At 31.0% G+C, this 12,859-nt stretch overlaps 1 protein-coding gene across 3 annotated transcripts; it reads right to left on the reverse strand.

Annotated features, from left to right (window-relative positions):
- Positions 1 to 923: 923 nt before the first annotated feature.
- Positions 924 to 8,350, reverse strand: LOC111318277 (putative WRKY transcription factor 57). 3 transcript variants are annotated; one of them, XR_016334418.1, is made up of 5 exons: positions 7,728 to 8,350; positions 6,040 to 6,183; positions 4,934 to 5,310; positions 3,139 to 3,242; positions 924 to 1,181 (listed from the first exon to the last, which is right to left on the reverse strand). XR_016334418.1 is itself a non-coding variant. In XM_022921038.2 (4 exons), the coding sequence occupies exons 1-3, from the start codon at positions 8,135 to 8,137 to the stop codon at positions 4,947 to 4,949; spliced, it is 918 nt and encodes a 305-aa protein (XP_022776773.2). In that variant the 5' UTR covers positions 8,138 to 8,350; the 3' UTR covers positions 2,197 to 3,242; positions 4,934 to 4,946. The 3 variants fall into 3 exon arrangements, 1 of the variants encoding a protein (XP_022776773.2); XR_016334417.1 differs by lacking the exon at positions 924 to 1,181 and adding an exon at positions 2,197 to 2,732; XM_022921038.2 differs by lacking the exon at positions 924 to 1,181 and having other exon boundaries at positions 2,197 to 3,242.
- Positions 8,351 to 12,859: the final 4,509 nt, after the last annotated feature.

Here is a 12,859-nt window from a genome sequence, read left to right on the forward strand (position 1 = left end):
TAAAATAAAGTGATATTTATATTATTAATAGTTATGTGATTTGTTGATTGAATATTAAATTTTTAATTTTAATGATCAAAATTTAAATATAAAAAGTATTTATGCTAAATTGAGAATAAATTTAAACTAAGAAATAGTTCTCAAATTATGCCTTCAACTAATTTTGATTAGTTTTTCATCTGTCCATTTGTTTGCCATAGAATGCATTTCCCTTTGAACAAATACAATGCATTTATACAATTAGATAGGTGCACTTAGAAAGAAACAAATACAAATCAAATCTGACTGACAAGACTGAGCATCGGCAAAGACCGTCATGGTTCATAATTAGCAGAAGAGAAGATAAGTCTTTATTCACCGCCTTTGGGTAACACAATAAAACAACGATCAGCAGTACTTAAAAGTAACTTGACTCTAATTTAAGATTCGACACTACAAATGTCTCTCATCAATTAATTCCAAGCACTAAAAGTTATGCTCCATTTCATTGTAAATTTCATTTTATATATATATATGTTAGATTTTGTTGTTAGATTTTTGTGTTTTAAAATTTGTACTTAAAAAACAAGTTTTTAATCCCGTTTTTACCATTAAAAAAAGGTTTATGCTCTAAAAGGTTAAAAATGCATAAGATTAACATTTTGAGGGCACCATCACTTGAGTTTTGCTTCAGTGATAAAGATTGGACAGAGTTTCGGTAAATATTTATAATTTATGAATTGTTTTGAAAAAAAATTTTGTTGAGCATCGATTTTAATTTAAAATCAATTATTCCTTGTAATTGAGATAAAATGGATTTTAAACTTAATTTTTGAGTAAAAAAGCATATAATCTATCATTGAATGAAAATTTCAATGAAAGAAAATCTAATAAAATTAATAATTTTATTTCATAGACTATCAAAAGGAAAATTTTTGACTAATTTTTTTATTCTAAAATCGGGAGAAAGCTTACAGTTACAGCAAGTGGGGGAGAGAGGTCCACCGTATAGAAGTCCAACTTGTGCGAATGACGCATAACAAACTTCACCTAACTGCCTAACTGCCACACGAGGAATCGGCCAAAAAAAATAAAGGATCGCCGAGGAAATGAAAGGTCGGGAATCAACCCCCGAACGAAGCGGCGAATAAAGCGCCACTTCTTCTGCTACCGCCATACCGGATTATCGTACGATGATCAGTCTGCGGGGACAGGGAAATCAATACGACACGTGTACGGCTAAGACAGGTCAGTTAAAGTCCGAAAACTACACAACATGTTGACAAAGGATTGGGGAATAATTACGTTCACGCGCACACATTAAATTTTTGACAAGGACTGCCCACCCATGAATTTCTTACGTTATAAAAGAAAATTTCATAGGAAAATGCCCTTCTCCGTTCGTATTTATTTGTTTTATATTAATTTTTATAGAATTTAAAAAATAATTTTAATATATTTATTCAAATTAAAATTTCATAATCTTTAATATTAAAAAATAAAAAATTTAAAAATTTAAAAAAATAAAAATTTTAAATGTTTAAAAAAATAATTTTAAGAGATTTCAAAAAATAAATAAATAGAGAAAATGTGACAGAAAGAATAAGAAAAGATAAGAGGGAACTCAATTATTTGTGAACAAGGTACATAAGTACTTGATATGTTAGGGCCTTTCACTGATCAATTTTCTACTTTACCTTCTTATCCTCCATGAACATCATCTTGATTTTTCTTTTTCATAGAATATGCGTACGTATGTGATATTGATATCAAGTGTGATCATCAATCATAATTGTTGATAATTATATAGATTGTTGATAATATAACTCAAGTGATTATGGAATGAAATCCAAGTTTAATTCAAATGATTTATATATTTATCTTTAAAAAATTACATTCAATAAGTTTAGAATTTTTATAGTAGTAACTTCTTTCCTCTTCCCAAAACTACAACTTTCCTATTAAAAAAAATTATACGAAGGATGAAATTTGTATAGAAGTTCTAAGTTCCAGTTGTGATGAGTAATGCATATATGTTAACACTTTAACAGAATCAATTAATTTATTTGCATAAAGGTATTGTATTAAAAACTAGAGAAGATTGTTCAATATAATTATCCAAAAAAATTGAAAATTTCTAAAGAATGAGAAACTTTAATATAGTAGGTAAATTATGCCTGCTTTAAATAAATGAGAAATAGTAGTATACATTTTGTAAAGGCTGTGGTTAAATGATTTTTACAACTAATAAGAATTCTCGTAAAGCAAGAGCAACCTCTCTAACAATGGATATATTATATATTATATGAAATCATAGGAATGAAAATGAAAAATGCTTTAGCTATTGGAGTTAAGTGGCTAGACGGACAAAGAGGATATATACCTTAGATTAGATGATAAATATAGTGGCTGACCACTGTACTGTTATATTCCAAGATGAATCATTGAAATTAATAAAGCCAACAATTAATCGTTAATTGCACTTTGGGGTTATGGTAAACACAAGGAGCTCATCATCTCCCACAACTAACGTAACCCTAAAAGACAAAGGATTAAAAAATTTGGTGAAAAAAAAAGGAGCCAAGTAAAGCAATAAAGGTTAAAAAGTAGGGGCCTAGGGGGGAGGGGGTTTAAAAAAGCAATGTCGGCTGACTGCCTAACTCTGAAGCAACATTGAAAACCACGCAACTGAGCCATAAAAACAAGTGGACCAATTTACAGCTCCTTTCTTTTGCTATTGATATTATCGATTCCTGCAGTTCACAGTCACGTACGAACCATGAAGAGCTTTACAAAGAGTGACCGCCCAACAGCACAAAAAAAAAAGAAAAAAAAAGAGCAGAATAGATCCAAGATCCGGTTCTTTTCACATTTTCTTTAAATATTCTTATATACTTAATTATAAGAAAAATACCAAGTACTACTAATATGAATTTTTTTCGGCTAAGAAATTAATACTATGAACTGCAGTAATGATCTCCAGCTCAAACAGGAATTTCAATATTCACATGCATATATATATATATATATATATTAGAATTGAAGGGCTGAGGTTAGATAAATCTTCCCAAGGGAGAATGAACTCATGTGAGCAATACCTGATTTGTGTAACTAAATATTATGATATTAAGGAACTGTGTTTTCAGGTAAAGGACTCACTTCCATCTTGGAAAAATTTGCCTTGAATTGGTTCTTCTGATATCCGGAGCTGGTCATCAGGAGAAGGATAACTTTCAGTTTATATATACCAATCGCATATATGCCTGTACATACAAACCAAGAAAGGGTTACTATTATTTTCTAAAAAAAATGTACATAAAAAGAAAACAGAAAAACCTAGCTATACTCTAAATTCTAAGGCATATTACCATATAGTTGGATTCTCGTCTTGATTTATGCTTTGTTCGAAAACCGACAGGCATGATACCCTATAAGGCTAACACTTCAAAGTTCAACCAGATTTTATATATCCCTTGACGTGGCAAGAAAAGTTATCATTTATTTTTGCTTTCCTTCATCTTTTCATCACCATCACAACTGTTGAACAAAGACCTAAACTTGCTTTTTGCTTTTCTTTTGTTGACAAACAGGCATGTGTTTTTTTTCCCACATGATATAAACCGAAAGTTTTTACATTTTCTCCTATAATGATCGGTTAGCATAATCATTTGATGATGACGGCATATAAAAGAAAACCGTCCCTTTCCAGACTAAGCATGGTAACTAATAATTATAGTACTGGTGCAATCTAGAAAGACCCAGAATCAGGCAATCCTTATAAACTAGACTTAGATCCAATAAAACATCTTACCACACCACGGTAAAGTAATCATTTGCAATTCTCATGAAGTTGTGATGTAAAATGACTTGAAGAGTAAATGAAACCAATTTCTTAGTCAAACTCAAGCAACTCTTGAATCTTCTTCAACTTCAGTAATTACTTAAACCAATCTTAACCATATATAAAACCAACTTCCTAAATCTATTGCCGCTGGATACAGTTGGGTACATTAGAACGTTTATCACATGTACTTTATTGATAAACCTGGAGGCTCAACTTGGGTATAACTTTACCAAAAGAACATCTAAAACGTCAATCCAAAAGATTCTACTGATGTTAAAAGTCTTTTCACTAGTACTAAAGTTGCAATCTATCAAGCCTATGTCTAGAAAAGCCTTTCAGAATCCCTGATGAGCACCATAAAGCGGGCAACATCAAGAGATAATAAGGCAGTCCACAAACACTAAATCTGAAGAAATAGTAGCCAATAAAAACTACGCACATGACGTTGGTCGTGATTTATTAATGCGAGGAAGCAAGTAAAGAAATCAAAAGGACTGTGGCCTACCATATCACCATGCAATTCAGTATATCCATCAACATTCAGGGTCGCAGTCGGTCCTATATATTAGTGCTCCGATACATTCAATTTTTCCAAGATAGATTAGGACTGGTCAATAAAGAAGCGTGCTATATCTCATGCTTGTTGGGTTAAATGTCAAATATTAATATCAGTGGTCCACTAGCTAGTAACTAAGCTGTATTCTGGTGAAGGCCTTATGGCTGTGTAAGGTTGAATTACTTATCTATAACTAAGCTGAAGCCGTAACTAGTAAAATGCTAACTACTAAAGCTTTTTCATACTCAGCCCACTTACTTCAAGAGAAAAAGGCACATCTTCCTAATGCCTTCATAATTGACCATTGGTTCCAACCTATTTAAGTACTAATTGTTCCTCTTTGATTTAAAGAAAATAAAAAATGATAGTGTAGTCCTTTCTCCCAACCCTCCTCCGCCCTCACTCGACAGTTAACATACAAGAAGCACACATATACAGAATAAAAATAAGCGCACATAGAAAAGTGAGCAAAGACGCTTGAAATTCGGGCAGATCCAGTGTGTCAAGGAGTCGTAGTACGACGACGTGAGTGTGACAGTAAAAGCTATGCATACCATATTTTCTTTCTCATCTGTTACGCATTCCAGGAGGCACAATATCCCCAAGTAATCCTTCATCTGTGGGAAGCTGTGAGGTGGGTTCTGGCACCGCATGAGATTCTCTTACGTCACTGGGTACTTGGTGTGATTGTGTCATGCTTGGAGCAAGTTCACTATGTAACGGTACCCCAGGATAATAAAATTGTGAGACTGCCGGAGTCAGTCGACCAGCAAAGGCAGCTTCATGGCTGATGAGTCCACCACGGGGGAATCCGACGCTATGATGACAATGTTGACCTTCATATGTAGTGATGACAATGGAGGGATCTTCAGAGGAGCGTTCTACCCTCTTCTTCACCGTGCATTTGCTATTTGTGCACCGATAGTAGCTCCTGTGAAATATGTGGGTCAGATTTTGCACACCATTCTGAAAATTTTCCTTCCATTAATGATTTTGAGCATGAAGTCATAATTTTGACTACCCTCAAACCTAATGAGCCCTATTAAGGGTTTTAACTACTATACATGGAAAAATTTAAGTCACGACCCTTTTTTGTTTAAAACTGATTTTCCTATTACTACGTGCTTTATAAATTTGACTTAAGATAATGCATTGATATGTGCATTCTCACATAAAATATGAGAGAAGAAAAATATTTTTGTAGTTGAAAATTAAGATTAGTGGTTTAAGAAAATAGAGAATCAAATAAAAAGGAGTGGACCTAACATTCAGAGGAAGTGGTAATCTGCCATAAAAGTCCTAGCAATCATCTAGTCATGAACGGATGGAATCTTCCCCTATAACAATAGTGGTTTGATAATCATTATTTAACTTTGTTGAAGAAAGGTATCATTAACTCTAGTTTATAATCCTTTGATTTCGGGTATCTTTGTCAATGAACTGATGAAATCTCCCCCTATAACAAAGAGCAAAGAAGGTAAAACTGATCAATACACGAACTTCTGGAAAAAAATTTCATTATAATATTGGAAAGTGATCTGGTTTACAATGTTTCACCTTAAAGTATATTTTATTTAACAGGAAACAGGCACTGAATCTATTCAAAAAGTGGGTAATATGTCAGTTTTCTCCTAATCATAATAGAGAAATAGCAACGGACCTTGGAAATGGACTATTTTTAACAGCTTTTTGTCCATATTTCCGCCATCGGTAGCCATCTTCAAGATGATCAACTTCACTCTTGGTCATAAATGCAAAACGTGGCTGCCGAATTCGCTTTTGCCCCTTCTTCCTGACCTTACTCCTACAAAAAGATTCCACCTACAATTATCAAAATGGAAAACGAATTCCTAAATATTAAAAGATTTTGTTTGGAAAAAGTTAATGCATATGTTTCAATTTGCAACAAAGTTTCAAAAAAAAACAAGAAAGAAAAAAGAATACATGGAGACAGTTCCTACGAAGAAATTAGAAGTATTGATGTTTAATTGAGTACTTGCAAAATGTTAATGAAGACGTTACTTGTTATTTTATCATAATGTTTCTGTTTCTCCAAAACAGAAGGATTGAAGGAAGTACCCAAGTTTCCTCACTCCAAGTTAACAAATTGTAGTTAATTTTAGAAAACCAAAGAAAAAGGAAGCTGTAACCAATTATTTTTCAGGAACTAGTCAAACAATTTCATTGTATGCACTAAAAGAGATTCAAAAGTGAAGAACTAAGAAATCTCCAACTACTAAGGTACATATCTTCAATGTAATGAAGAAAATACTTGAATATTGTATATTCCATACAGCGTAACCATTAATGATGTGATGAAACCAAGTTTCCTTAGTCATTCCACTAGCACATGCTAAGTAATACAAAGAACCTTTTTAGAACATGAAATGCATTAATATGGAAGAAATGATCCATGATTTCATGGGATCCATATGCCTGATGAATGCCCATTTAAAGCAAACAGCATTTTATGAATTTAAAAGCAAACAGCATTTTATTAATTTAAATGCTCTTAGATCTTCATCAGAAAGGCCTTTTAAAGTATAAAGCTCATAAACAAAGGTATAGTTTTTTCAAGACTGCACTTCAAAAGCCAGTAAGTAAAACCATGAAGTGCATTTCCAAACTCCTAAACGATTGAAAAACCCACCTCAGAAATAACACTAAAATCCCATATAATTAACTAATCACAGCCATTTCGCTGCTTTATCTGAGGGGATGAATTTAGAACAAAAAACAGACTTAATAAAAAAAATGGAAGAAAGCACTAGTAAGTAGCAGTATCTAAGATATATGTTACCAAAAGAGGGCTTTTTCCCAGCTATATTCCCGCCTTTTGCCTTTGTATTAACGTAATTAAAACGTAAAAATAAGAACCGAAAGGGTTAATAGGGTAGTAAAAGAAAATGATTCCTCAAAGCACGCCATTTCCGCCGCAATAACGGCGGTTTGAATGCCACTTCGTTAATAGCTAAAAAGCCTCTTTTAATTTTCACCCCTATATTCCCTTAATTGCACCTATTATGTCACTAAAATTACGAAACTACCTTACCCCCTCCCGCAACTTGCATGAAACAAAGGCTGCTTTCTTTTTGACAGTTTCAGTGTACGGACACCGAAAATTGCACTCTCTCTGTCTCTCTCTCCCTACTGAAGACTCTGTGTTCAAGCGTGACTTTTGGTGGCCTTTTTATTACAATATAGGTAATTTTGCCCACCGAAATTGTACTTAATTACGATTCTGTCCCCCAAAGAAAAGGAAAGATAAAGAATTTTTATTTTTAGATTTTTAAAAAAATATTTTTCATTTTCATCATTGGTGATGGATGTGTGTTCACTACTACTCACGGTATCTCAGGCGGTTTCCCGCCGGAGCCCGTAGATTTCTCCGGCGGATCCTCGCTGGAGCTCGACGAGACAGACGGATTAGATGTCGACACGTCAGCTGCCCCGCCGGGATTCAACCCCGTCCCTGAACCCGAACCACCAGCACCACCAGCAACTTCACCACAGCTCTGTGAGACACTAAAGTTTCCCGCCAAATCAGTCCTGGTGTCGGTCCGATCGAGTTCACCGAACCTCTCAATCTCTTCGGCATGGTCCGGTTGTAGATTCCACCCGAACTCACTCAGAATATTGCTTTCCCTATCGAGAAAGTAATTAACGCTGTCGGAGACTGAGTCAGGTTCTCCAGCAAGTATCCAGCTCGAATCGGATGTAAACTCAGTCCCTGGATCGGCCCCCTCTTTATCTTCCATCCTTTAAAAGCTTGAGCAAAACGAAAGACAAGAAAAGAAAAGAAAATCAAAAGGATTCAAAGCATCCAAACAAAATCTAAAAGAGACGCGGAGAGAGAAAAGAAATAAAGAAAAAGGAAGGAACGAGAGAGAGCTAGGGTTTTGGTGTTGGGAAGGGACGCGTAGTTTTTGAAAGCTTTTTTTTTTTTTTTTGTACCGTCAATTCAAAGAAAAAGAGAGAGTAAAAAAAAATATTAAAAAGAACGCGCGAGTAAGAGAGAGAGAGAGAGAGAGAGAGAGAGAAGGGGAATAGAGAAAAGATAAGTTAGAAAAATCGGCGTCAACCAAAAATAGTCGCGGGAGGTTGATATTTAAGCAATGGGAGGAAGAGGAAGGGAGGGCCGACGAGGGGACGAGAGTTGTGTGGGGCCCACGCGCATGAATAAAAATAGAGCGAGATACTTTCCGACACGAGGGAGCACCATGTTTTTTTCCACTCCAGTGAAGCGTTTTGTTAGGGCTTTTTATTAGGGAATTTTCTCCTTTTTTTTTCATTATTTTTGTTTTTTATTTAATCTTTAATCTATCTTTGTGTAAATTCACTAAAAAATATCAGGCATTTAAAATTTTTTTAAATCCATAATTTTCAATAAAGAAATGATCACATACATTAACAATAAAATTTTTTATTTTACAAATAAAATTAAAATAATGATACATGTTTTTTAATATATATTTTAAAAAAATCAATTTAAAAGATAAATGGAACATGTGTTATTTTATTCTTGTTTGTATAATTAAAAAAATTGTATTTTTTTTTTTTGGGTTTCAAAGGAGGCAAAGCCCTATTAAATATTTTTTTAATATATTATCTTAGTTAGCAATTTTTTTTTTACATGTAATCAAGACTATTAAATTAGTTATTTTTGAAAAAAATTATTGCATTAACTATTATCTAGCTATATTTTGAATTTTCCAAAGATTTTTTGTGCCAAGTACTTTGAGTCTAATTAATTAGTCACCATGCCTTCTCTACCTAATTAGGAGGCTCTTTGGTTTTTCAGTCCATGGAAAACTACTCCTATCAACTTTCTTCATAAAATTAAGATTCTTAAATAGAATATTAGAATTGGTTAAGGCATTCATTCCTTAATTTTCAAACTAGTTCATCATTATTTTTTGATAAAAAATGAAGAGAGTGATTTGGTTTTATTAATCTATTTTTATATTTTAAATGATTTTTCCTCAAATTTTTTTGTTTCTTTTGCCATTTTTATTTAGTTGATGCAAAAACATAAATGCATAAAAAATTATTTAATTAATGAACTTCTCTTAATTCTTGTATTTTTTTTAGCATACAAAATATTTTAGAAGGTAAAAGAAAGTTTTGAATTCAATGTTAGCTATTTTCCATTTTCTCTATGTTAATTAAATTCAATACAATTAATAGCAAGGTTTCTACTATATTGTTCACTCTTTCTTTTTCTCTACAAATTTGTTCCCTCCTATTTAACCTTTATTTATTAAAATTTAATATGGTAAGTCGATACGAGAATATGTACCCTTAAAATCATCTGACAAGGAGATTAAGTTCAAATAAGTTTTCAAAATACCCTTGATTGTATACATTATAAAAAAAAAAAAAAGTTCTAGAGGAAATTGAATATCTAATTCAATAAAATTAAGGAGTAACAATCATTAAGTTTGGGTTAAAGTAATTAATAAAAAAAAGTCTAGATTTAAGTACGAAATTAAAGAATATATGAAGCTTTTAAATTTCTTTTCAATTGATAACTAGCAAGCGTTTGTTAAAATATTTTTTCTCTTCAGAAACCTAAAAATTCTTCATTTACTTTATTTTTAAATAAACATTTAATAGTTAGAAGATTTTAGGTAAAATTTGACAAAAGTTTAGATTTATAGAATGAGACCAAGTTTATACAAAATCTAATTATTTTCAAATATTATTTAATTTTATTTGTACAAAAATGATTGGAGCCTGAAAATAAATGAAAAAAATTATTATTCGTACTGAAATTTGAATGTTAAAATAATTATTTGATATTAAACTAATAAGAGATATTTTAGTTTAAAGAGAAGATCTTTTGCACAAAGGGCTGCAAGTGGCATGAACCAGACACAATTGTTTTTTTTTTTAATTTTTTCTCTTTTTTTTCATAGAATGTTATAATAACAAGTGGGGCTGATTTTGCCATAACTAATTATGCCTTGGCTATTGACTAGAAACCAAGGAAAACTTTGTTCACAGAATTGAAAACATTCTCGGGCACATGCCCTTATTAAGGGCCATGGCCAAACTCCTTCGAGCAAATGTCTTACCCGTACAGCTTTCTAATTAACCCCTTGGCTAGGCCACACTATTTTTCTTTTTTTTAATATTTGGGTTTCGAGGAAGAATCCGTATCACTTTGAAAACTTTGAATAAAATCAACAAAAAGCCTTTTTGGTTGGACCGACTAGCCCTTGTACGAGAACCATAGAAATTGGATGTGCGAAATTGATCTTCATCTCTCTTACTAATATATACATGTCATCACAATCGAACAAAAATTTCCCATACAAATAAAAGAATCAAAATTTAGTAACTTCTACTGGATTCCATCGAATAAACTTTATTTCTTTCATCTTAGAATTTGAATTTAAAACTTTGAAATTCGCGATGCTAAACCTTAGTTATTCGAATATTTCTTTGAGAACAAAGTTATAACCTCTTAATAATTAACATTACTATATTTCTACATTTCTATAGTTTGTTAAAGGAAGTTTAAGATCTTGAATTTCTTTTTTTTTTTAAATATATAGTATGAATTTGTTCAATGTAAAATATCTTACATAATGTTGATCAATGAGAGTAGGGATTAGATTCGGACAAAGCTAGAAAATAATTTAACCATTTTACCATAAAAAAATACCATCCATGGTTCAAATACAAATTATATATATATATATATATATATATTTTACCAAGACCTCCTTCATAATAATTTGGGTTGTGGATAAAAATGACATGTATGGATAAACTATGAGTTAAACGTTTTTTTTTTTTTGGTTTTTGAAATTCTTAATTTATCTTTGAATTTTTTTATCCAAGTATTTATTTGTTTGACAATGACATTATATGTATAAACTTTTTTTTTGAATTTATAATTTTTAAATATTTAATTTTAATTATATATCAACTATTCAAAAAACAATCGTTAAATTTAAATCCAGAGAAAGAGAAAAGATAGAGGAAAAGCTTATTCCCCTAATTAAAAGAAGAAAACGATGCATCCTAACATAGGTGTGCACACATGTGGTCAGGAATTAGAAACCACAGCAGTACTTGGGCTATGTTATAATTATATCGGTATCATTAATTTGTGAATGAGTTTGAGTTTTAGGTCGTGGCCCACAAATCATAGAAGCAATTTAATGTAGATAACGAAACTTGAAATTTTTTTTGAAATCATTAATTAATTATTTGAATTGGTCTAGTTAATAAGGTAACCTTTTACTTACAAAGGCTAATGTTATAATTTCATTAATTAGAATATTTCAATTTTTTAAATTTGTTTATACAACCATCCATAACATTTATATGCTTAAATTTCAATTTTAATAATTATAAATTTTATTTTTATTCTCATATTACGATTAAAATCAATTTATTATTACTTATTACTTTATTTGTGACCATGTCTAAATAATCTAAATAAATGGTCCTATGAAAAATATCTTATTAAATACATACTTGCATCTAATTAAGGCTGTGAAGGAAAATCAAGTTAAAAACTCAATTTCTTTTATATATATATATATATAAATATAAAGAAGAAAAGTCAAAATCTAAAATATGGAAAGAAAAATTGTTATAGGTATTGAAAATTGAATTCAAATTTGATAAAAATTCATTTTTTAAACAAATAAATGAATTATTTAAGTTAAATTTTAAATTCTCTTCATTTTAAAAAATTATATATACAATTAAAAGTACAATAACACATATTCAAATAATCCTAAACGCACAGATCATAGCTATAACATTTAAGGATAAAGAATCAATTAACAATCAAATAAACCAATAAACCAATTTAATTATACATACAAAATTAAGTCTAATACAATATAAAATAATATATTAAACTCACATATAATAAAATTAACATTTAAAATTTAAAAATTTGAAAATGTATATTCACAAATTGAGACGAACCCGACTCTTTTTTTTTTTTTTTTCACAATTAAACCCCCATACCTATTAATTGGACCGTCTCATTTATGTACTTGTGCCATAAGTATGAATTGGCTATTGGTACTTCTTTTTTACCCATCTTTCATATAATAAATATTTTTAAAAAATATTGGATGAGAAAATTTTCAAATATAATTTAATAAAATATTAAATTATAAAATGGTCATAATTGATAAAATTTAATTGTAAAAAAAATCAAATCAAACATAATTTATATGGTGGTGGGAATATTATTATGCTAGTAAGATGAAGATCGTGATGACAAATTGGCATAAGCTGGCTGATGGTGATGGATAGAACGGAAAAGCACACGTGTATTTATGAGATGATGAGGGCCCACGATCGATCACAAGGGGTCACCTCATGGAATCTTCTAGATTTGAACCCACTATTGGCCTTTAGGAAAAAAAACTATCAAATAAAACAGATTATCAAATTCAAAATCAGAAATTAAAAATGGTTGCTGCAATGCAATGCAAGCAAACCCA

This window comes from Durio zibethinus, chromosome 2 (genome assembly GCF_047325235.1).
Source record: "Durio zibethinus cultivar Kanyao isolate XHJ-2024 chromosome 2, ASM4732523v1, whole genome shotgun sequence".
NCBI classification, from domain to species: Eukaryota; Viridiplantae; Streptophyta; class Magnoliopsida; order Malvales; family Malvaceae; genus Durio; species Durio zibethinus.

Coding starts and splice junctions, on each gene's coding strand:
- LOC111318277 (XM_022921038.2), bottom strand. CDS start 8,137: ATGGAAGATAAAGAGGGGGCCGATCCAGGGACTGAGTTTACATCCGAT. Junction 6,184..7,727: donor GGGAAACCGCCTGAGATACC/GTGAGTAGTAGT, acceptor ATCTTTTTGTAG/GAGTAAGGTCAGGAAGAAGG. Junction 5,311..6,039: donor AAAAATAGTCCATTTCCAAG/GTCCGTTGCTAT, acceptor CATATTTCACAG/GAGCTACTATCGGTGCACAA.